General features: G+C 42.8%; 1 protein-coding gene across 4 annotated transcripts in view; it reads left to right on the top strand.

Moving 5' to 3' along the window:
- Positions 1–22,814, top strand: part of LOC118411764 (protein capicua homolog) — a 23,583-nt gene extending 769 nt beyond the window's left edge. For 3 of the 4 annotated variants that reach the window (XM_035814268.1, XM_035814260.1, XM_035814252.1), the window contains exons 2-21: positions 3,394–3,671; positions 3,874–5,449; positions 5,917–6,069; positions 6,382–6,481; positions 6,752–6,839; positions 6,966–7,148; positions 7,883–8,051; positions 8,892–9,010; positions 9,357–9,486; positions 11,528–12,862; positions 13,135–13,559; positions 14,212–14,372; positions 14,696–14,886; positions 16,611–16,882; positions 17,071–17,186; positions 17,426–17,586; positions 18,241–18,387; positions 18,766–18,903; positions 19,353–19,432; positions 19,771–22,814. In XM_035814268.1, the coding sequence (XP_035670161.1) occupies positions 3,453–3,671; positions 3,874–5,449; positions 5,917–6,069; positions 6,382–6,481; positions 6,752–6,839; positions 6,966–7,148; positions 7,883–8,051; positions 8,892–9,010; positions 9,357–9,486; positions 11,528–12,862; positions 13,135–13,559; positions 14,212–14,372; positions 14,696–14,886; positions 16,611–16,882; positions 17,071–17,186; positions 17,426–17,586; positions 18,241–18,387; positions 18,766–18,903; positions 19,353–19,432; positions 19,771–19,926 (5,919 nt within the window). In that variant the 5' untranslated portion in view covers positions 3,394–3,452 and the 3' untranslated portion in view covers positions 19,927–22,814. The remainder of the gene's footprint in view (positions 1–3,393; positions 3,672–3,873; positions 5,450–5,916; positions 6,070–6,381; positions 6,482–6,751; positions 6,840–6,965; positions 7,149–7,882; positions 8,052–8,891; positions 9,011–9,356; positions 9,487–11,527; positions 12,863–13,134; positions 13,560–14,211; positions 14,373–14,695; positions 14,887–16,610; positions 16,883–17,070; positions 17,187–17,425; positions 17,587–18,240; positions 18,388–18,765; positions 18,904–19,352; positions 19,433–19,770) is intronic. The other variant, XM_035814274.1, reaches the window with a different exon arrangement.
- The last annotated feature ends 1,094 nt before the right edge of the window (positions 22,815–23,908 follow it).

Genomic DNA, 23,908 nt, shown 5'->3' with positions numbered 1-23,908 from the left:
CTCGTATTCAGCTCACTCTCTAAGGGTTTTGCTGGCTGGAAGGGGGGGGGGGGTCAAGTTTCAATTGGCAAACCCCATGCATATATGTCTGGTTTATAAATGGAAGGTCGTGGTAGACAGTTCATACGATGCAAATCGCCCAGGAGGAGTTTATTATGCATAGAGGGATGTCAGGTCTACCAAACAGGCATGCATACCCAAGCTATATTATGTCGGCCCTCAAGTATGTATCAAAATCTGTCGTCTTCAGGATCATCACAGCCAGCTGGTCGATATGTTAACTACAATTTTATCTACTTGAGTGCGATCAGTAACGGTTCGCAGGCTGACAGAGATTGTCAATGGCCTGCAGAGCAGACCGCTCCAGGCTGGCTCATCCACACACAATACTAGTCAACACATTCTCCACGAATGAGGTCAGATGTCACAGTTGTAGAAAAACAACCCAGATTGTTGATACAGGTGAAGTTGAATTGATGGTACCTGATCATCTGGTGTGTGTGTAATTATTGTGTATGTGTGTGTGTGAGTTTTCATGCGCGTGCAAATGCGTGCAAATCTTCCGATATGGGTCCCCATATATACCTGGTTTGTGGATGTGTGTGTGTGTGCATATGTGTGTGTGTGTGTGTGTGTAGTAGCGTTATGTGGATGTGTGTGTGTCGGTGTGTACGCATGTGTGTTAGTGTGTCTTGTGTGTGAGTATGTGGATATGTGTGTGGATATGTGTGTGTGTCGGTGTGTGTGTGCACGCATGCGTGTCAGTGTATGTGCGTGTGTGTGTTGGTGTGTGTCTGTGTTTATATGTGCATATTATGTGTGTATGAGGGTGCATGTATGTATTTTTTGTTTGTATGTGTTGCACACGTGTGTCACCAACATTTCAGACCTGTTGTTACTTATCAGAAAGATCAGAGCTCAGACCTGTAATGTTAATTTGGCATCAGATTAGGGTTCTAAGGTGGGTCCATTGTATGAAATGTAGGGAAGTTGATAATGTGCAATTATTAGTTTTATGCAAGGGGGTTATTGTAACCTCCTTCTTTTATTTGATAGAATACTTTGTGCCTCCCCTCTTCTTCCCTTAGCCTAGGGCCTTTTAGGCCATACATGCCCAGACCTGTACATGTATGTACATGTAATTACATTTACCTTTGCCAATAAGGTTATGTTTTGAGAAGTCTGTGTTTGTGTGTTTGTCTGTGATGTTAACATAACTTAAAAATGCTAGGGTGGATTGTCTCGATATTTGGATTTTGGTATGTAGGTCTTGTTGTTTTTATGTTAATTCATTCATTAGCACTTCCTTCTGTCCATTGACCTTTTGACTGAGGAAGCCAAAGAGGCCCTCTTGAACTATCCCTATTTGGGGATTGGCAGCAGTCATTTCTATTTGGTCAGTTTATGGTCAAATTTCTCACCTCAGAATGCAGTCAATGCAGGCACAATGAAAAAGGGCATGAAATTTGACTACATTTTGATGAACCTGACAATCTACAGGTATGTTTGCAGGCATATGCTGTCATTACATTCTCCAGTCCAGGAACTGTTTGTGTATGTGTGTGTGTGTTTGTTTGTGTGTGTGTGTGTGTGTGTGTCTATTTGTGAAGCCATTGATGATTCTTGGCTCCCTGGTAGCTTTTCTAGGTACTACAGCAAGAGCTTCCAATTTTGGTATCTTGTTTTCTGGACAAGCTATGGTCAAGTTTTATGGGAGGTGGATTGCTTAGATTAGTATTACGTTACACATATTGTATCCTGATGTGCCCTGGGAAAATGTAGTCACCAATGATGTAACATGACTGGAATAATTAGCTATGCAGGTCTGTGTGTTTGCAGTGAACATGTATATGCAGTTGAGATGAGTCAACATTCAACTTCATGACAATAGTAGATGTACAGGGTCCATAAACAACTTGAAAAATTATGGTGGCCCATAAATCTTAATGCATGCTGCAGATGGTGAATTGTCTTATAGTAAATGTGAAGTTAACTCAATCCAGGCAATCACATGTATGAAACCTTTGTTCAAGATTTTCTGGAATGGTAGCACAAAAGATCTAGCTTTAAACCTTACTGTAATGTCAGCATAATACTCCCGCGTACTAAGAAATCAATCAATTCCAAATTTTCCCAATCTGTGCAGTGTTGACAGAAGAAAGCTTTTACGGAAACTTGAGGGTAAAAATTGACTTGAAGATGTAACGTTAGCCTACTAAGCCAAGCAGCACCTCATGACTCTAACAACAGCCAAATTTCTTGCTATGTATTATATTATGATGTCAGTCTAAAAAAAGATTGGACTTGTCATGCTTAAGTGCATGTTTACATCACACTAGTCAGGTCTTTGTTTTACAGGTAAGCTCTGCTACCAGCCAAGGTTCAATGTCCCGGGGTAAACAAACACAGTTTTAGGAAGGAACACAGTTCATGTTCCTGTATTGTCGGATACACTGTAGCGTTATCCTGTGTAGTGTCTACAGGTCTGAAGGGACGGACAAAGATTTATACAGCATGACCTATGACTTTAACCTTTTCCTGGCCCTTATCCTGCCTTGCAGTACCTCGTATTACTACTAGTACTAGTATCAAGACTAGCACATCCCAGGCCCTCCCACTCTGGAATGAATGTCAGTTGGTCCACATGTAAGGTACAAATATAGAGGCTTACATGCTGTCCAAGGCTGTATGGGATGCCCCCTTGATCTGGGCCATTCACTTACTCATGGAGCTGTCAACAAAATGGTTTAATGTAATCATCAGTACAACCAGAAAGGGTGCATAGTTATGAAGGTCACTGTGACACTGCAAGGGAAAAGAAGAAAACTAGATTGAAATCACAGGTATTGAGGACATTGGGGACAAAGACTTCATTTGGTCTACACTATGGTTGACCCAAAGGTTGACCCAAAGGTCAAGTTCTGACAACAGTTGGGGTTATTTTTGACACTGTGGAATGAACATTGAGTCCAGGGACAAATGTTTAGGAAGGAAACGTATTATAAACCAGACTATCAATACTGCTAGTGGGAAATCCCATTAAGTTCAAAACAATGAGTGACGTGTCATTTGTTTGTTAGAAATATCCGTTTGTGAAATACAAACATGTGATGCTTACTTGTTCAATGTTCTTAAGCACTGAGTATTACTCTCCAAGCAAATGGTTGCCTCTTATTGGTTTCTGACCTTTCTACAATGTGTCTAGTCGGGGTTTCTTTTTGTCAGCTAGCCAAACAGCAAAAAAAACAAAACTTTTCCAAAATAAAAAGCCTGATAAAAATGCCTAAAACATGTCAAATACCAGCCAAAGCCAAACCTCTGCTTGGAAAGTACCTATTATATTTCAATGTCACCTTCATGGTCGCAGATAAATTTGTCTCTTTCCATTTCCAGAAACTGCCAAGACAAGTGATTACTTCAGGACTTTACAACTAAAGTGCAATGCTACAACAATGAAAGGGAGTGGCGACAAAAGGAGGGGAGACCGCAGATCAGCCGGGAGTAGAGCATCAGAACCTGCTGTGCAGAGTAGAGCTCTGGGATCAGACGACAGCGATGATAACAGTAACACAGACATTCTGGTGGGAAGACACAGGAAGTCGGGCCGGGTAGGACGAGCCCAGCAGGCTCACAACTCCAGAAACATTGAGCAGTCAGCTCGAGGAAAATCGGTTGGTGCTACACGTGATTTATAGTACCTGTACATTGACATTGGTTAAAAAATGCCATGTGGTTGGGGACTTGGATGTGTTTTGCCATTATCTTTTAATGTGTGTTCCCAAGAATGTAATACTTTCACGTATCAAGTAATGCTTAAAGATTGTAATAGTATTTTCTGAATGCTAAGATCTTCCTCTTTTCTTCGTTCCCCAGTCTCGAGCGCTCCACTCAGACCCCGTTGCAGCAGTGGTAGAGGCTTGTGCAGAGGCGCACGCTACCTCCGACACCCTGTCTGACGATGAATTCAAACGTTATGATGCCGGTTTCGAGTCTGACGACGTCTTCGAAAACGAGGGCATGTTGGGGACCTCCCAAAAGGAGGAACCTACACTGTCCATGTCTTCACTAGGTTCCATGGGACAGAAGAGTCCCTCAAGGAAAAGAGACAGTCACATGCGGCCAGCGATGATCCGTCCTGACGGAAAGCGTAGCTCTTCCGTCTCTCCAAGTAGCCCCCAACTGAAGTACAAGAAGGGAGACGTGGTGTCCACTCCAAATGGGATCCGGAAAAAATTCAACGGCAAGCAGTGGCGAAGACTGTGTTCTAAGGACGGCTGCACCAAAGAGTCACAGCGTCGGGGTTACTGCTCACGCCACTTGTCTCTGCGAGGCAAGGGTTTGCAGTCAAAGGGAAACTTGGCTGGCGTGGAGAAGGGAATGTTGCCTCCCGCTGAGGCACGGTTACAGGTCGACACCGAAGACTCTCTCCAGTCTGGTCGTGACCGTTATGCTGCTCTGGACAGAAAGCATTCAGACATGGATGAGACAGAGGCGGCGAACATGCTTGTTTCTCTCAGTAATTCTCGCTCAGCCACCCCTTGTTTCTCGCCCCACCCTGGCACGCCGTTGCCAATCTCTCCCGGTTCGCACTCCCTCTCTCCCATGATGGGTTTCCATCCAGTCAACTTCTCTCCAGTGAACGTTCAGCCAGCGCCTCTGAGTCAGTCCGAGCTGGTGTCACCAACCTTCAAGCAGTGGGGTCCCAGCTACGCAAGAAGCACTTCAAAGTCAGTTCCACCTGTCCTAGAAACGACAACCCCACATCTGAAAAGTAGTCCTCCTCAGAGACGTCAAGATGTAAGTGTGATGGTATCGCCCAGTAAAGTCAAGGCCGATGCCATCGTTAGCCCCCCTGCTCGTTATCAGGATATGATGGTCACACAAAAGACTACGTTGCATGAAACCGTCTCGGATCACAGAAACAGCTCCACCACCACATTGAGCTCGCCCGGCGTTCCGGGGAGGGACCCGGGCATGGTGTTCAGACACATCCCGTTCGAGCACCACCAGCCTGCGGGCAGACCTCCCCACAAAGAAACAGTGCAATCAGTTATCCCCACACACCACAGAAGACATCACCGATCGGCCGAGGAATTGGGCCGGAACCCCCATCAGACTCCCTCAGACCACATCCAACAGACTGATCCCCAGGTTCCTGTGAAAGCTAATGTCACGGTTGCTGCAGAGAACCCCGGTAGTAGAAGTTGTCCAACAAAAGTGACTACCCCAAGCCTTCCCCCCCTGAGTAGTAAGAACTATCCAGCTTGCCCAAGCCAACCCTTGTCCACCCAGTCCACTCAGACAACACAGACACAGCCCCGACAGGACCCCACGGCCCACCCGCCCCCGTTAGCACTCCTCCTTCCTGTGATGAACCCGTCTCAGCCGACCCCAGCAGAGACAAGACCACAGAAAAGCATATCACCTCCAGTTCTCAAGCTCAGTCAAGGTTAGTCTCATGAGCAGTGATTTGTTGCATTCTTATTCTACCTCTGGTTTGCTCCTCAGATCGCTTGCATGATGAAAAGTCTGGCACCCATCTTCATTTGACTGTTTGGTTCATATGTCATGAATTACATGTATTTTGGAATTGGATGTTATGCATGTATCATGCTTGTAACTTGTCATTAAACTTAGCACTAAGCACTGCAGTTTAAAAAAAGCCTCTACTGTCTACATTTAAAAATTATTGTATAGAAACATTTTATGTCAACCTCTACAGCTTCCCAGCTACTGTAGATAATCATCATCTATTTTGGTTGTTGAGTGCAGTATTAATGACCCCTGGAGACTGCATAAAAACTGTTGCAGGTTGCTCTTAACTAATAGTATGTGAAAGTGACAGGAGATGCTTGGCTGTAGTAGTGTAAGACTTGTGTCAACTACATAACCTTACATCCTTTACATCATTTTCAGTGTACAGTAAAGCTGAGCCAGTAGCTGTACTAGTGTATCCCTGGCATTGCTTACTGCCAATACTTCAACCTTGGAGCTCGTCGAGGGAAGAGCGGCCGCCAGCAACACTCACAACAACACAGCCTGCGCCTGAGCAAGACGAGAAAACAACAGGTGATTTGTCTGCTTGTACTTTTTCTAGCAACTGTCATACTAGTCAAGCCCCTAGAAGCCTGATGGCCACTACCTTTGGGAAATGTATGTAGGGAAAGGGTTTGATAAAATTCTGTTACTTTCTGCATTAATGTATTTGCTGACATTGGAATTGGAACTGTGTTGAGGTTGATATAACATGTTTCTATAACCTTGCGACTATCCTCATCTGTTTCATAAATAAGAGGTAGTCATGTTCTTGATCATGATGCAAGTAAACTAATGCATATCTCTATATCCAAGCATAATATGTGTATTGTTAAAACGCTGCAGATGAAGAGAGCAGTGATCTATCCATGTGTCACCCACGACGGAGAATGTCGGTCGGGGCAGGAAGTGACCTGGAGCTGGATGTTGGGCTCATCACAGAAAGGTGAACGCATATATTGTGTTTCATATACTACACTGACTGATAGTAGTTCTGTTTTTTTAATCTTTTTATCCCAGGGCTAGCCCTTTGTAGTGGTGATCCTACTTGAGCAGACCATAAATAGGAAATAAAAATCAGGCGCAATATTATTATTGTCAATAATACTGTCATGATGTTTCCCAAGTGTGCTTGACATGTCCGAACAACTGTTAACATGTAATTCATCCGAAAGCAGAGTTACTCACCTCTGATTGCTGATGCTGTTCTATTCAGAAAACCACCATCTGCTAAACGACGAACACAGTCTCTGAGTGCTTTGCCCAAGGACTCAGATTGCAAGGAAGGAAGAGGATCAAGAAAGGTACGAACACTGATCGTTTTATGTTGGATTTGACATTGGTTACTTGGTTAAAATGAAGGTGTCACAAGATTTATAAATAAACTGTTAAAAACTGATCTAGTCATGTTCCTGACATTTTACCTGTAGAAGGACAAAGACCACATCCGTCGCCCAATGAATGCCTTCATGATCTTCAGCAAGCGCCACCGGGCACTTGTGCACCAACGGCATCCCAACCAGGATAACCGCACGGTCAGCAAGATCCTTGGAGAATGGTGGTACGCCCTCGGGCCTCGAGAGAAACAGAAGTACCACGACCTTGCCTTTCAGGTGTGCTAAGTTGACATCTAACGTTAGACACTTACAGTCGAACCTAGTGACCACTGAATTTAGAGGAAGAAACTGGTCACAGTAGACAGTTGGCTATAATCATAGATAGCACTCTATATTTTTGGGTCAATGGGAAAATAATAACTTCTAAGGTACCTCAAAAAAGTGGTCCTCATGAAATGGTGGTCACTAGTACAGGTTTCACTTCATACTTATGTTGTTTTGATGCATTATTGGTCAGCAAGGTTGTATATCAGTCTTTAAAAGTCATCTTTGCTAGCTGACTATGGATTTTAAAAACAAAACTTGGGAAAGGCATATTCATGTCAATAGAGCAAACTGGCCTTGGTAGGTGAGTGGTTGGGGACAAAGACATAGAGAGGTCTTGGATGTGTGACAGGGGCATAAGATTATTCTTAAACTTTGTTTCCCATTGAAATCCAAAATTGTCTTCAGCCTGATTTTGCCTTACCTTTTGTTTTCTATTGGAATCCAAATTGCCTTCAGCCTAAAATTGTCTTACAATACAACGTTTCCTATTGGACATCTAAAATTGTCTTCATTCATAGTTAGGGTATAAAAGGCCTGTTTCATCCAGATCACTTCAGTGTCACTAACGAAAACTAGTTGATGCTAGTTGAAACGTCTGACCGTTTCCAAAATCATATCCAGTTGCTTGAGTAACTGCTTTTTGGCATTAAGGTTTTTTTTGCTTCTTATCATTGCACACTCAGGTAAAGGAGGCACACTTCAAGGCACATCCAGACTGGAAGTGGTGCAACAAGGAGAGGAAGAAGTCCAGCAGCAGTACGGGGAGCGGAGGGCGTCGTCAGGAACAGGAGAGAAAACTGTCAGACGACATGCCTTCATCACCGTCAACAACTCAAGCACAAACATCCAGTGGTATTACAGTTGTGTTGTTCTTACTACGACCAACACACAACACACCACCAACACACAACTTTTACTACACAACTCAAGCACAAACACCCAGTGGTATTACAGTTGTGCTGTTCTTACTACCCCCAACACACAACACACCACCAACACACAACTTTTACTACACAAGCACAAACATCCAGTGGTATTACAGTCATGTTGTTCTTACTACCCCCAACACACAACACACCACCAACACACAACTTTTACTACACAACTCAAGCACAAACACCCAGTGGTATTACAGTTGTGCTGTTCTTACTACCCCCAACACACAACACACCACCAACACACAACTTTTACTACACAAGCACAAACATCTAGTGGTATAACAGTAATGTTGTCTGTATGACAGCTAACACACATTTCAAGCACAAAGATCAAGTGGTATTGTCAGGCTTTTTTTCTGGGTGCCTCACAACAGAAAATAATAATCATACTTTTTCACAAAGTGAGTGTAAACCAGACGCGAATCCTTAGTCTACAACAGTAGTGTATTATGATGTGTGGTACTACAGATTCAAGAAACAAGTGTAAATTGTACGATAAGTAGTACTGCAGATTCAAGAAAAAAGTGTAAATTGGGCCTAAGTTGTGCTTCAATAAAATGCAAACAGAGAAACATGGCCAACAGCTACTTGTCTCATTGACATAGAAAGTGAGGGAAAATGCCCTGTATCCTTGCATCCTGTTCATTTGTATCTTTTTTAAACTATCTGTTTAAAATAGAATTTATCAAAAATGAGTACAATTTCATCCAAATTAATTAGCAGTATGACAATGAATCTCTTTCTTCTTTTGTAGGAGAAACAGTAAAGACAGAAGCCGCTGTCCAGGTCACAGCTGTCCCTGCCTCTGCTGTCAAGTCAGAGGACCCGCAGGCTGCACAGCAGAGCTCAAAGGAACACTCTGGCATCAGCTATGTAAGGAAACACTCTGATAGTCATTAGCTATGTATGGTTCGTGGAGTCATCGTGTGGTCCAATCGTCAGGGTGTTCGATTCATAATCCAGAGGTTCTGGGTTTGAATCCATGAACGTGTCACTGGTCTTGTGCTCTTGGGAAAGGCACTTCTTGTGCTCTTGGGAAAGGCACTTTACATGACTTTCCTTGCTTCACTCAGGTTAAAATGAGTACCTAGCCTCAGTTGATTATTCTATTCCATGTATTGTGTACAAAGGAAAAGAATGTGAACAATTTAAACCATTAAAAACAAGAAAATGTGTGGAATGAAATAGATCTCACTGCCTCCTCTTTGCTGTTCCCCAGGCTGGGAAGGGCGGGGTCATGCCTGAAGCTCCGTTCTCAGGGCGCGGCCGGTCCAGGCTGGAGAGTGAGGACACCATCAGTGATGATGAGCAGATGATGATATGTGAGGAGGGTGATGATGATGTTCTGGGTGAGTTTTTGGTTTCTTTGCCTTCTGTGTTATGGAGGCCTTCTGAAAAATGTACAGAGCACCTTGATATCTGAAGTGTGACTACCGTATTTCTTCTAATAAACCGCGCACTTTTTTGACATTTCAACTTTGAAGTTGGTGCTTCAGGTCAAAGCCAAAGTCGGGGTGCGCGCTTTATTTAGGGGTTGTCTCAAGAAAAATCACCTAACAAGCCAGAAAGCCAGCGATTACGCCGCGAGGTATCGCGCTGAACATCGATAATTTATGCATTTGTCTTTCGTTTATTATTTACAAGATAACAATGTTAACGTTATATAGACTTGAAATTACGCATGCTTATGTTATTCTTTGTATTAAAAATAATATAGTTGTAATGATATTTATAAGAATGATATTATAAGAATGACTTGAAAAAGAAAAACGGAGACAATCGTCCGACTTTTTGCAGCGTGCTGGGGCTGGCATAATTTGTTAGTTATGTTACAAATATTTTATCCCCGAGGCAGCACGCGGCTGCACGCCGGCACATTATCCACGAGCATTTTGACCCAAAACATAATTGCTATGATCAGAAAATGTTGCAGGGTTCTTCTTTGCAGGAGTTTTGTTTTTGTGTGACGAGAAAAATGCGACATTATAATTTTTCGGGGTGTTTGGAAACCCACGCTAAGTTTCAGCACACTTACGGCTGCATCGAAACCCAAAATTACGCTAGAGACACCATAAATTCACATATAAAAGCATGTTTCCACGGAAGGTTCTTTGTATTATGCATATCTTAACTAGAATGGTGCAATGTAATCGTTGAAAATAGCGTTCTTTTGCGTTTCAAAAATGTAACTCTGATAATCAAAATGGCGGCAAGCTAGCTGCAAGCCGCGGGAAAGCTCCCATGATGCACCGCTGCAACCAATCAGAGCACGAGTTTGCGGGGGATTCCCCGTCATTAGTATTCAGTTGTTGTTGTGGTGGCTTCAACCAATCAGAGATGCGTATTTCCGATCCTGCAGACGCCGCGTGTCGTGCCGCGCTGTCCAAAAATACGTATTTCTCGGGAAGAACAGCGGGCCACGATGTTTTATTATGACAGTAAATGTGTTTTTTTTTTAGTTTATCATCGAAAAGCCCGGTAAAATTTAACGTTTTGATGTCTGCTCACTCGATATAATGGCATCTTGTAGCATGAAAATTCTCATCGCGCTGCGTGAGCAAGCCGCCGATAAATTATTGGTAGGGTGAATTTTCTCTACGTAACTTTACAAGTGCGGTGCCGATCCAGAAATTGTATCATTTTTCTAAAAGTTTCATAGGAAATTAGGCGAATAAACATCAAAGGGTGCTGCGCTATATGAGGGCGCGGCCAAGTTTTGAGGGTACCCCCGGTGCGATCGTCAGCAAAAATTAGGTGCGCGGATTATTGAGGGGTTTCCCTTGACTATCTCAGCTTGCGTGTAAGGGCACACGATGAGCCCCAAATCAGGGGTGCGCATTTTATTTGGGGTGCGCGGTTTAATGAAAGAAATACGGTACCTCAGGGTTTACTGATGCTGCATTTTCAGTTCTCTTTAAATATAGGCTTTTTTAATATGTTAGGTGAGGTTTCGTCTTAAGTTTCCACTCATTCTTGTTGTTAGGTGTTTAAAATACATTTTAAAAAACATGACATACATACATGACAATTTACAGACACGTGTAAGAACAAAACCGTTACATAAATCAGGAATCAAAGTCTATGATCACAGTGATTAAATGAAGGGGATGTTTCTGTATTTCTTTATTTTGGTAAACAAACAAGAATGGCACTGACACACGTACATAGAGACAGGTTGATTTCATAAATATCACTGAATACATTTTTTCATAAATATCACTGAATACATCATTTAATAAGTTAAAGTGATTCTATATTGTAGTTTGTAGACGTGTAGCATTATGCCAAGGGTCTATAAAATGTAAAACATAGTACATACATGAGGGTAGGCAGACAGAAGAAGACGCCATGTGGTTTATAGTGACTGTATTTTTGACTTTGTGCTCACAGTCGACCCTCCAGGCCAGGATCCCGACATCGACCTGAAATGTAAGGAAATGGTGACGGAGAGCGACAGCGGGAGCCAGTCGGAGGACGAGGTGATGATCGAGAACAAGATCTTCCCCCAGCAGCGGTTCTCCCCCGCCATGAAGCCCGCCCTCCCCGGAGACATCACCTTCCGTCCAAAGCCCATCAAGCTCCGACCAGAACCACAGCAGAACACAAACATCCAAGTCAGCAGAATGACAAGCAATATGGAAACACAAGGGCATGTGTCTGTCTCCCAGATACCGTTCTCTCGACCAATCATCAGCAGCAGTAGTTTCCAACCTAAAGGTGCAGTATTCAAGGTTCACTCCCCAAAAGGACACTTGGGAGGCACTGTGATGAGTAGGCAAACTGTTGTTTCTTCTACGCTTTCTTCAGATCTCAGAACTACAAGAAGAGACGCTGGGTCATATGGTCCAATTCCAAGCAGAACTGAAGGCTCACATGGTGGAATGTTTGTTGAACAAAGCAGCGTGCGCTTCTCTGTTCCGAAAGCCACATATACGAGTAGTGTTCACTTTCAAACTGATACAGGCAGCAGTATAACACAGCCAGTGGATGCTTTTGCAAAGTCGGCTTCTCAGATGGGGAATTTTGCCCCTCTGTCCAGCCTGACAGCGCCATGCAGTCCCAGGACTGTCCCCAGCACCGGGAAGGACAAGTCGGGAAGGAGTGTGGAGTACTGCAGAACCTCTTCAGCTGGACTGTCAAACAGGAGTTCCGATGCCCGCCCGTTCCTTCCGGACCCCACAGCAATATCCAAGTCAACTGTTGTGGACAGCAGCAGAAAAGTTTCATTTGCGGGGACCGGCGTCTTTTCCAAATTCTCTGTCATAAGAACATCTGCTGAAGTGCAGCAGACTCAGACACCAATGAAAATCAGTACCAGCATAGTAGAAAGCAGAGCACAAGTTAACAATAACATTAAACAAGGAATTCCTGCTGTAGGACAGATTCCCATAGTAGCCCAACCGACTCTGGTAATGCCGCAGCTACAAGAAACACAAATGATGTCGTCAACGTACACAAGTCAAATAAAACATCCACCTCCTAATGCTTCTACCCAAGTTCAGATAGCAACAGATGCAGGAAACGTTTCCACAACACCACATCAGCAGACGCTGGCTGCATCAACATCAGAGATGTCCAGGGTGCCGAGTACCATCACCAAGGTGCAGTATGTGTTGCCGACACTTGCTGCATCCTACGGTACCTCTCCCTACGCGTGCACCATCCAGCTCAATGTTCCCTCCACCCAACAGAAGACAATGGTGATGGGACAGCCAGGTGTGACAGGTATGTCTGTGTTGACTTGTTTGACTAGGATTTTATCACGGGTCCAAATGTCTTGGCGTGCTGTGAGCGCTGCAGGTACGAGTATTGTATGGGGTCTGGCCATGGGGAAATCCTCCCTATGAAAATTTTGAAATTCAGAACATACTCTCTGATCTACAAGCAAACTTGTAATGTTTTTTTTTCTTCTAGCTCCCCATTTTTGTTAAAAAATTGTATTATTTGTTTTGAGATTATGTAGAAGTAGATGACTCATTTTTCTGATGTTTTGTCAGCCATTCCCAGAAGCAAGACTCCTCAACAACAACAACAACAACAACAGAAAGCAGCCGACAAGCCCCCAGACAACAAGGTACCAGTGAGACCAGCCGGGCAGGTGTTGACCTGCAGACCGCCGGCGACCTCCCCAGCAGCCGACCCCAACATGAACATGCAGTGGATGCCGGTGGGAAGCCACGCCCTCCCCTCCACTCCGATGTTGAACCTGCGGGGGCCCAGTCTCACGCCGGTCCTGCCCAGCATCAACCTGCAGCTGGTCTCACAAGCGGGGCCTCAGGGCGCCGTGAGTAAGGGAGGGAAGGCGGTACGGATCACCACCCAGCCCAGTCTGACGCCGGCCGGCAGCACCATACCCATGGTGGCCAACGTAACGGCATTGATCCCCTGTTCCACTCCAACAACACAGCTGACAGCTACACAGGTGACAGCATCTAGCTATCTACATTTAGTATCTACCTTGATACTCTACAGAGTAGAAGCTAAGACAAAGCAGCAACAGCTTTTCCATAAGATCTTGCACAAACATGTATCAATTATAATCAGTTTCTTTAAGGTAAAATATGGGCAACATAGTTTACTCTTCTCTAAGCATCAGGAAGCCATAGTAGAAGATTTTGAGAACATCAAAGGCTCAAAATATTTTATTTCATGCCTTAACATTGCAAGGTACCAGTAATTGTATTTCTCAGTAGCTACTTGTTGCCTTATAAGTTCTTGTTACATTGGTGACAAACCTGTGATGTTGGTATGACATGGTGTTGTTGGACACATCCTCAAAATGGTCCCTGACAAGCCAGGTAGAACACATACCCTTCATGTAGATGAAGATTACTCATCCAGGTACATGTAATAAGATGCACAATACAAAAGTTACTCAAACTCCTGGATAAGTTTTAGCTGGTTTAAAAAAAACTTAAGCAGTTGACCAGTATTATGCTGTCTTCGTTCCATACACCGATGTAGGTGTGCAACTGTCATGCATGGAGAGAATATTAAAGAGACGAGAGTTGCAAGCATGCCTGTGACAAGCCTGACTCAGTTGTGTTGATGGTAAGGTATTGTTTCTCCCGTAGGTTGCCCCCGTGTGGCAGTTTGCAGCGGCTTCCCAGGGTGTACACGTGGCCAGTCTGCTGATGCCTCCTGTCAACGTCAAGAAGAATCCAGGAATCAACACGACCACGGTCGTCCCGCAGGATGTGCCACTACCAAACATACCTTTGGCATTGTCCTCAGGGTCAGCAAGACTTTAGTACCTTTGTTTTTTCTATGAGAGCCTGTATGGAGGTGTCTTGATGGTCCATTAGTCATATTTCAGTGCAGTGAGGTGCCTATGAATTACTGTAAATCAAAATAGCTCACATGAAAGATCCCCTTCTAAGCTTGCCACCAGTAGTCCTCAAATGTGCAGCTATAAGTACACATCCTATGGATGAAATTCAAGGAATTAAGCAAATTAGATGATTCAGTTTGGTATACCAATTTAACTGACCAAAAAGGTGTTTGTCTGATTTCAATTAAGTCATGACGTGACACTGATGAACAACCCTGCCTTTTCAGGGTTCCAAGTTTGCCCAGTCAGACTCCACCAGGCAGTGCGGCCACAGTAGGGGGGACTGTCAACCTAGCAGCTCCGCCAAGAAATGACACAATAGCTGCAAAAAGTGCTGCTGCTGGGCTGGTACAGCTGCTGTCGGGACAGCCAGCGAGTGGAGCAGCGTTCCCTAACCAGTTCAGCACCACTGGAACTGGTTAGTGTCAGGATGTTTGTTACCACATGAAGCACAATTAGCATTTAGAGTAGCACCTGCATATGCAGGGTAGTGCAGGTAAAATTAGAGCTGGTACTCCTGGAGGTAATTTGTCCAAACAGTCCCAAGCATTCTGTTTTACTGTAAATTACAGAATTTAACATAGCAATGGGCCCACCTTCAAATATGGATTGAACTTCATGTAACGCTAGTTCACCTTTATCCGCAGGGTTTTCTTTATCCGTTGCATATAACATCGGAGTATTTAGGGATATCAAGTCGACAGACGGCTGTTTCAGCCGGGAATGCTATGAAAATATTGCAATTTGAAACCAACGTCCGTCAACTAGATATTCGTAAATTCCTCGCTTTCAAAAACAATGGATATAGGTTAACGGGGGCCGCCCTAAGACGGTCCCCGTCGTAAGACGGAACGGATTTTTTGCTGATCTTATTATCCATAAGTACACCGTGTTTGTTACAACTAACTATACTGATTACAAAGGTAAATGAACCAAGTCCATGCACACAGCTTTAATTTGCATTCCAAGTATACTTTAACATATTTACTTAATTTTTTTTTAAACAGAATTCTATCAGTAATGTTTACAGTGCTGAATCACTGTGGTCACCGGCCTCTGCGTATTGGCGGCTCGTGTCGCTAACTATACGAACTTATTCAATCAGTTACGCAACTGCCATGATACACGCAAATAAAGCTCCATAAAACACTATGAATATGGGTCTTCAAATGTCTGTAGAGTAGAAAAGCAACCAAAAGGAAGCGACATAAACATTGCCACCATTGTACTCCCAAGGGAGTGTGGCCGTGAAGGTGACAGACTAGAGAACGCTCCAAAGATTTATTTGACTGTAACAAATGATTCGTGCTGTCTATGAAAATAAGACTTGATAGAGAGATGTAGATGATATTTTCATATAATCAGACCGAGTTTTGTTAATGTTAGCGGTGTCTTTTTTTCGTAATGGTTTTTTAGTCGGGCATTCACAATCAGTGCATTCAGCCCATTGCCCGTAAAAACATGAGCTGGATTGTTATAGGTACAGCCTTCCTCATGTGAGACAAGAAGTACATACAGTCACGATTTTACTGTCAAAAGAAAGCTAAAGTATCATATTATTGATTTTTTTTCTGTGTACTTAAATTTACCACTTACTTCTGAAGAGAGCAAAATGTAAAAAAAAGCGTACCGAGTTAGGCACACTGTTCAGCGTAGCACAAAATTGGAAGGTTACATACACGAAATTGTCTCACAGTGTTGGCCGCTTGTAACATGCAGCGCGAATGGTTCACGAACCACATGAATGCATTTCTTATTCAAGTATGTTGTTCAAATCTATGTGCAAAAAATTCAGTCATCAAAATTTGACCACTCTCAGACAACTAGCGATGGAGCGCCATGAGTTTGAGCGCAAGAAAAAGCGTACCGTGTTGGGGCACCTCCCGTTACACCATACTAGGGAGATACATGACCATGTTGACTAGTACGTCATTCAAAGACATATATTGAGTGATTGCTTCTCTGATGGGTAACGTTACAACCATAAACTTTTGAAAAGTTAGTTGAACATGTATCTACTATCATGATATAACCACCAACATATGTCAGTGAATGGCTTATGAGTTGTGTTTTGTGGTGACCTGAAGTCGCATGTCAGTCCATGGTACAGTTTTTTGACACCTCTCTACCTTTGAATTTCAGGCTACAGTAGGATGCAAGTCAGTAACCACACAACAGACCATAAACAAAGTAGTAGAAGCAGCGCAGTGACAATAGCGGCAGCTCCACCTACAACTCAAAGTGTGGCCACTGGCAAAGATGATTTGCAGAGCATCCCTGGAATGCCAGGTGTTGTCTGTACGTCTGCATCTGAAGTTAAGGATCCCTCCACTGTGACAAGCAATTGTCAACCTTCTAACCTTCCTGTGAGCCAGGCCTCCAGTCGGGTCCAGACAAACCCTGCTGTGTCTATGGTGTGTAGTATTTTCATTACCTTCACCAAAAGTGTTATGTTTTAGCCGCTGTTTGTGTGTGTGTGTGTTTGTAGACAGCATACATGTAACTCAGGATATATTGAATACATTATGGTATCTTGAAAAGTGAACAAATTATATATTCTTCTGAAGTTCGAACATTGAAAATTATTTTTTATACTGTCCAGGACACAGCCACTGTTACCCAGCACCCTGACAGACCACACTCCAAGGATTCTACCACAGCAGGTCAAGAGCACAAGCCACAGTTGCCAGAAACCTCATCACAGACAGATGCAAGCAGGTACTTTCTTTCTTTTATGACCCCTACTGTCATGTATGTTTATCCCTTTCATCCCCCATCATATTCATCATAAAATCTGGATTTAGTCGGACCATGGAACACCACAATATGTTCAAAACGAAACACTTGGAGTGGGCTCTACCTTCAAATACTATTCCCAAGACTGTACCCAAGCCTTAAAAAAAGGCTTGTAAATGTTGTTTTTGATGTTACATTGTGTATCTGTGTCTTTGTGCCAGCCTGAAGATCCTATCGGAAGTTGATTTTGAGGCTCGGCTGGCGGAGCTGCCAGAGTTCCAGCCCAGCGGCACCGGGATCAGCAGGCTGACCACCACACCCAGGGAGCTGCTCAGCTGCTACCGACGCAAGCGGAAAGGATCCAGCAGTATGCTGTCCAAGGGTAAGCCAGAAATTTATTGTACGTTTATACCGGGGCCACAGCTCTGACCCACCTAGAAAAGATTCAGCTACACAAGCCAAAGGACCAGCAGCATGCTGTCCAAAGGTTAGCCAGAAATTTGTTTGTGTACATTTTATACAGAGGCCCACTTCTTAGCCAGCGAAGAAAAGATCTTAACACAAACAGAAAAGCTCTTAGTTACAGGCACTGGCAGAAAGAATCCAGCAGCATGCTGTAGAAGGTTTAGCCAGAAATTTATTGTGCTTTTCTATACAGAGCCCAAAGTTCTTAATCACCCAAGAAAAGATTTGGCCGAACACAGACAGAAACGTTGTCAGGTACACAAGCCAAAGCAGCATGCAAGGGTTAGCAAGAAATGTTCTGTGTGTTTCTATACCATTCTGTTTTGCTCATTGCAGACTTTTTTGTGTTTTAGACCATACTCTTTGGTCCCACAAACTGCAGAGTCAGGGAATATGCTGATATTGGCTTATCCTCATAGAATGGAGACAATACTAGTAGCTGTTTGGCGTACCTTTCCTGGTTGTCTAGTCCTCATTGACGTAGACAGAGACTTTCTGCAATGATTCTTTGTTACAAAATTATGCTGTTAAGTTAGGCCAATTAAAGCTAAGACAAGCCCTGCACTTGCAGATGGGGAGGCAGCTCCAGAGGAGCCAGATTCACCCAAAAAGTCGCGCCCAAGACGTAAGTCCAGCACCAGCTCGGAGCCGAGTGTCGGGGAGGAGCTAGCTAACATGGAGATGATGGCTGAAGCTGCTGTAGCTGTGCAAAGGAGAGGTGGGCAGGATAGGAATAGGACCTTTATGAACTTTAATGTGCAACAATAGGCTGCAAAGCAGGGCTCTCTCCTGGAACTTTTCATCCTACTGATTGTTTGGGAGCATGTGTTGATGGGTAAAAAGTTTTCTGTCCTTACAAGTAAATTTCTATCCCGGAACGGAGGGACATGTCCTGGAGACTGCCCAAGGCTAGTGCAAAGTACAAAAATGCATGATAAAAGCAACATTTCTTCAGATCTTCAAAACATGTAGACATAATCTTTCAGGCCTTGCTACTTGTAAGCCTTACTAAATTTGTACTGGTATTACCTTTTATATGTGGGGTAGTAATATGTGAATTCAGACATGCATGATGGCTATGTATTATGTATTTCAGGCTCGCAGAGCTCGGACGGTGATGTGTTCAGTGATGTGGAGGGAGACCGTACATCCTACTCCTCTCTGCGGCGCACGCTGGACCAACGAAGAAACCTCGTGATGCAGCTGTTCCAGGAGCAGGGACTCTTCCCATCAGGTAACACATGACAGACTGATGTACGCATACCCCCAGGCAGGATTTGTTTGGGGGGATGCATGGGGGATCTTTGCTATGTCTGGGGGACAAGTCATTCTATTAATGTATGAATATCTATTATTTACATCTGCATTGATTATTATTTATTTTTAGCATATCTGAGTAACACTGAAGAGATTGTGGTTACTATCTTTGGGTCAGAACTTTTGTTTAAACTTGAGCTTGAAAATATATCGTTCTGTATTGGTAGAACTCATTATGATGATGATTCTTTAAGCTGCAATGGACAATGAATATTGCCTCTATGGCACTTCCAAGACAGTTTGAACTTATTTATGTTATCTACCTATGCAGACGATATACCTATCAGCTTATATTCCAACATTTGCTTATAATTCTTTAAAATGTCTGTAGCTCTATCTACTAATGTTTTCACTTGTTCTATCTAGCCCAGGCTACTACAGCATTCCAAGCAAGATACCATGACATCTTTCCCAGTAAACTTTGTCTGCAACTAAAGATAAGGGAGGTCAGTTGTTTTTGCTTTGTCTTTATACCTTTTGTGTTTTGATTGATAGCCTGCAACATACTGTAGTTGAAAAAATAAAACAAGCTCTTCTTGCTTTTCATCATCATCTAGTGAGCTTTGGTATAAGGATAAGCTACATTGCAGTACAAATTTCATTCCTTGTTATTTTATACAACATTGCTTTGTCTACTGTTCTAAAGTGCAATGCCTGTATCTACTGTTCAAATAGTGACTGCTGTACACTCATTGATCAGCCAAGGAAGTACAGACTACATGTAGATGATCTTTAACTTAAACAGACTTTTATGAGCCAATGGTTTGTTTTTTTGTTCCTGTAGGTTCGTCAGAAGCTGATGCAGCAGCAAGCCCATGGTTCAGAGGGAGGGGGGGAGGAGGACTCAGTGTTCCACACCGAGGACAAGCTACAGGTCCCTCTCGACGGGACAGAGAAGAATGACAACGGTCCTGCTGCAATGGTGGCCAGCACCATTTAAACTCTTGTGGGTCAAGCAATGAGTCAAATGAAATATTTTTTTTGCTTTCTTTAAGTGTTAAATCTTCTAACATTATTCCCCCAACTCACAGAATATGCGTAATTAGAGGTTTTCAATGCAACGTCCCTCACTATAATGCACTTGTGTACATCTTGACTGTGCATACCTGGGGGAGCTGCACAAGGGATCTCTCAAACACACTGTTTTAAAGAGTGGCAGATATATGTAAGCTAGTGGATACATGGTTATATAAAAATGCTGATTCCCAAGTTGGGTCATGAAAATAACCCATGCACCAGTTATCACATGGAAATACCAGATCAGGAAGGTAGCACTTATGTTGTTACTAAATGATTTTCTTGCCTGAATTAACTTGAAAGACAAATTCAAGAGACATACATGTTCTAAAAGTGTGTGTGTGTGGGGGGGGGGGGTTCTTTGGACTAGCCTTAATCATATTTTTTAGAATATTAAAAATTATTCTCTGTTTAACAATAAACTGGAAAAATAGATGTTATTTCCAAATTAAGTTTACTGCTAAGCAAAAGCTCACCAACAACTTACATGGTGAACTGTACAATGCCTCAGAAGGACTACATTTTGTACACTTAGTTTTACTAATAGTGTCTGTGTTAAGCCTGTACTATCATGATAGTAAAACACACTAGCTAAATGTACTTACAGATTACACAGCATCAGCTGACAGGACATACCAACTGCAGTATTTTAGACTGCAGCAACTAGTGTTGCAAATTCTGTATGTCTTTCATTGATGTTACAATATAACATATGCTGCATTTGACAATATAGATATTTCTTATATATGGATTGGTGACTATCCTGGGGAAGTATCGTTCATGTGAACCCTTGTGCATGTAGTGCTGTAAAGTAAAGACCACTGTAGTCTAAATCTATCAGCTGAGATATATGTTTACAAAACAGCTGCATATTTGGTCTCATGTTTGAAAGAATGACCATGGTCCTGAAAAATTATTCTGCAAAAGCCAAGTTTTTAACAAATTTCTATGTTATGGGGGGAAGTCAACCTTGCAATTTACTTAGCCCAGGTAAATTGGACTTAACAGAAATCTGTGTAATTATTATACTAAGCCTCTAGAACACAAATGTATACTATAGAAAGGTGTCTGGTAGAATATTGAAGGATGGAGAGATGCCGAATGGGAGGCTCTTACACCCCCTTTCCACTAGAGGTTGATTCCGCTGAGCAACCAAATATCTGACAGATCGCTCAACGAATTTCATAGATAACAATTCTTTTTTCAAGTTTTGTGAGTTTTGTTGTCTTTAAAATCATACATTTACATCTATTCCAATCATGAAATCTAGCATAACACAATTTAAGTCGCTGTGCTTAGCTCAGTGATTGGTAGCCTTCTAGTGGAATGGGGGCCTTACTGGATACATTTCATTTTTCGGTCAGCTGGTAACAGTGTAGGATTTTCCTAACTTTGGATGTACCCATGACACAGGTATTGTCAGTGCTAAACTGTGTTTTGAATGATGGTCCTTTCCCTTTTGTACACGTATATTGAAGTATCTGTGGCCTGAAACGCTCTGGCCTGGTGTTGTAAGAGTTACTGTGTAACATTAGTAGCTGTAATGCAATACTTCAGCATGTTCATGCTTCAGGATTTCCCTGGATAGTGAATATGCATGTTTGCCTGTTCTCATTCATCTTGTACATGTCCTCGTCCAAGGAACTTAGCTGTCAAACTTAATGACCAATCCATAAGCATCACGTGAACAGTCTGTAGCCAGCGCAATGTCGATTTTATCCTTAATAGGAAATTACTTCTGGCAGATGTACTATGTAAAGAGCTGATAAATGCGGATGACTTAGGATTACTGCACCTTACGTAATTTGTTGCATTAATGAGCACAGGGTGTCACTTGCCCAATAACCTTAGTTTTCAAAGATTGTATTTCATAAATGTTGAGAATATAAGAATTGCTATAATTTGTCTTCAGCCTCCTTGTCTAGCGATTTGAGGAAGGAGGAGTTACTTATGACTTGAATGTTGTGACATTCTGAATCTGCATACATGTATGTGATATTATGTTTTATTTGAATGAATCAACAAGTCACAGTTGACATGTGAACTGTGATGTTTACTTATGCACTAACATTTTTACTGGCACCATGTATACATGCACAGGTAAAATGTGACCAAGTATTTTTCTACTTGATATGTACCATAGTACAGTTCAGTTTTGGAATCGTGAGGCACCTGTATTCTATTGTGTCGTTTGTAACGTAACCATACTTCTGTGAAACTTCTAAAGCCCACTTTATGTTGTTACTACATTGTACTAGGAGATCTAGAGCAGCGCAGGTCTTACCACTCATTGCACTCACCATAGCAGATGTGATACATGAACATCAGTTTCAACATGCACAGTGGTGGCACTTGAGGTCAATTGCATTTGACTTTTGAACTCACAGAGTAATTTTGGTTGTGCTGACAGTGTTGAAGCAACTTGTGGAAAGTATACCACAGTTTTATCCACCCAAGATATATTCCAGAATGAAACAGTGAACTCTTCTATCTCTGTCTGTAATGTTACTTCTTTGATATTTTCCAGCACTCTTTATTTATTTATTCAGGCATGATTGACTTTAGTGACACCATATAGTTTTGGTGTGAACGCAACCATTTGGGATGATTTTCTGTCCAATGTTTCTGCTAATGATGCTACATAACATATATAATTGTATATAGAAATCACAGGTGTGCGTAAGCACCATATAGTCTCTATCCACTCATGTCATATCAAGTACACCTGCATCATCCTCTATATCTGTTGTCAAATATATATTGTGATATCCCAATTTTAGAGCAATAAATACAGACTGTTCTATGAACTGATTTCAGTATATCCACTGTCTGTGAACGCAACATCTTTATGAGATGTTTTATGACGACTTTCATTCAGACTATGGTGTTTTTACGGACCGTTGTATATCAGCACTACGGTACACGGTTTATTGTAAGCCGTCTCCGTAACCAGGTAGAATCAGAACTTATATAATTCGATGAAAAAAACACATTGTACAAAGTAAGTCAAAAAATGCCTGACCCGTAGAGCGGGCTAAGAAGGCCAGAATTTGCCTGCAGGCGTTGGGAGGTTATTTTTGTATGGTCCGATTACTGATAAGAGGGTGCAGGGTACACCTAGACCGCTGATTGGCTGTCGTTGTACCCCCCTCACATTAGGCGCGATTCGATCGGAAGACTAGTTTACGAGCTCTAAAAGACATTTTCGTGAATAGACGTCCGGTGTTCTCACGATCATCTTACGATTTTTAGGGATCGCCGGCAATTTTCAGGAGTCTTACGACGGTCGCGGTGCAGCGAAACATGTTCGTAACATAAGCGACAAGTCGCAGGAGATCTCCGAGATCACAGAGTTCGTTACAGAGTCGCAGATCGTGCGTGCAAATCGTGCGTACCTCGCAAGGGTATCGGTCAATAGTCTTGCGTCAATCCAACGATTGAAGACCGATAGGCGAGCACAGACATAGTTATTAATCATCGAGCGCAAATCGGATGGTGAACGCCCGTTAGTTGGGTGACGTTCGGGCGACGTTCACCCGACTTCCGATTGTTTACAAATATTGAATTTCTGGGAATGTGAGGGTAATTCTAACATTGTGGCCCCTGTGGCAGTATATAGGCTGGCTTTGTGACACACTTTCCTTTCTTGTGTCATTTCTATTATGCCCGAGCATTCCGACAACAAAATAAGCAACATTTATTGATCTCTTGCCTTTTTGAGGTATGCATCATCATCATCCGGATACCCACTTCAGGTTCACTGCCTCAGGTCTCACTAGTGGAGGGTCGATTTGCATGTATCGTTGTCGCAGTTAGTCCTTAGCGATTTTCCCCTGCCCCCACATTTGTCACTGTCACTGAGAAGAGGTGAGGTGACCCAGTGGCCTAGAAGTGGTCCGACAATC

This window comes from Branchiostoma floridae, chromosome 1 (assembly GCF_000003815.2).
Source record: "Branchiostoma floridae strain S238N-H82 chromosome 1, Bfl_VNyyK, whole genome shotgun sequence".
NCBI classification, from domain to species: domain Eukaryota; kingdom Metazoa; phylum Chordata; class Leptocardii; order Amphioxiformes; family Branchiostomatidae; genus Branchiostoma; species Branchiostoma floridae.
The sequence above is the reverse complement of the archived record's forward strand: the minus strand, read 5'-3'. Positions and strand labels throughout refer to the sequence as shown.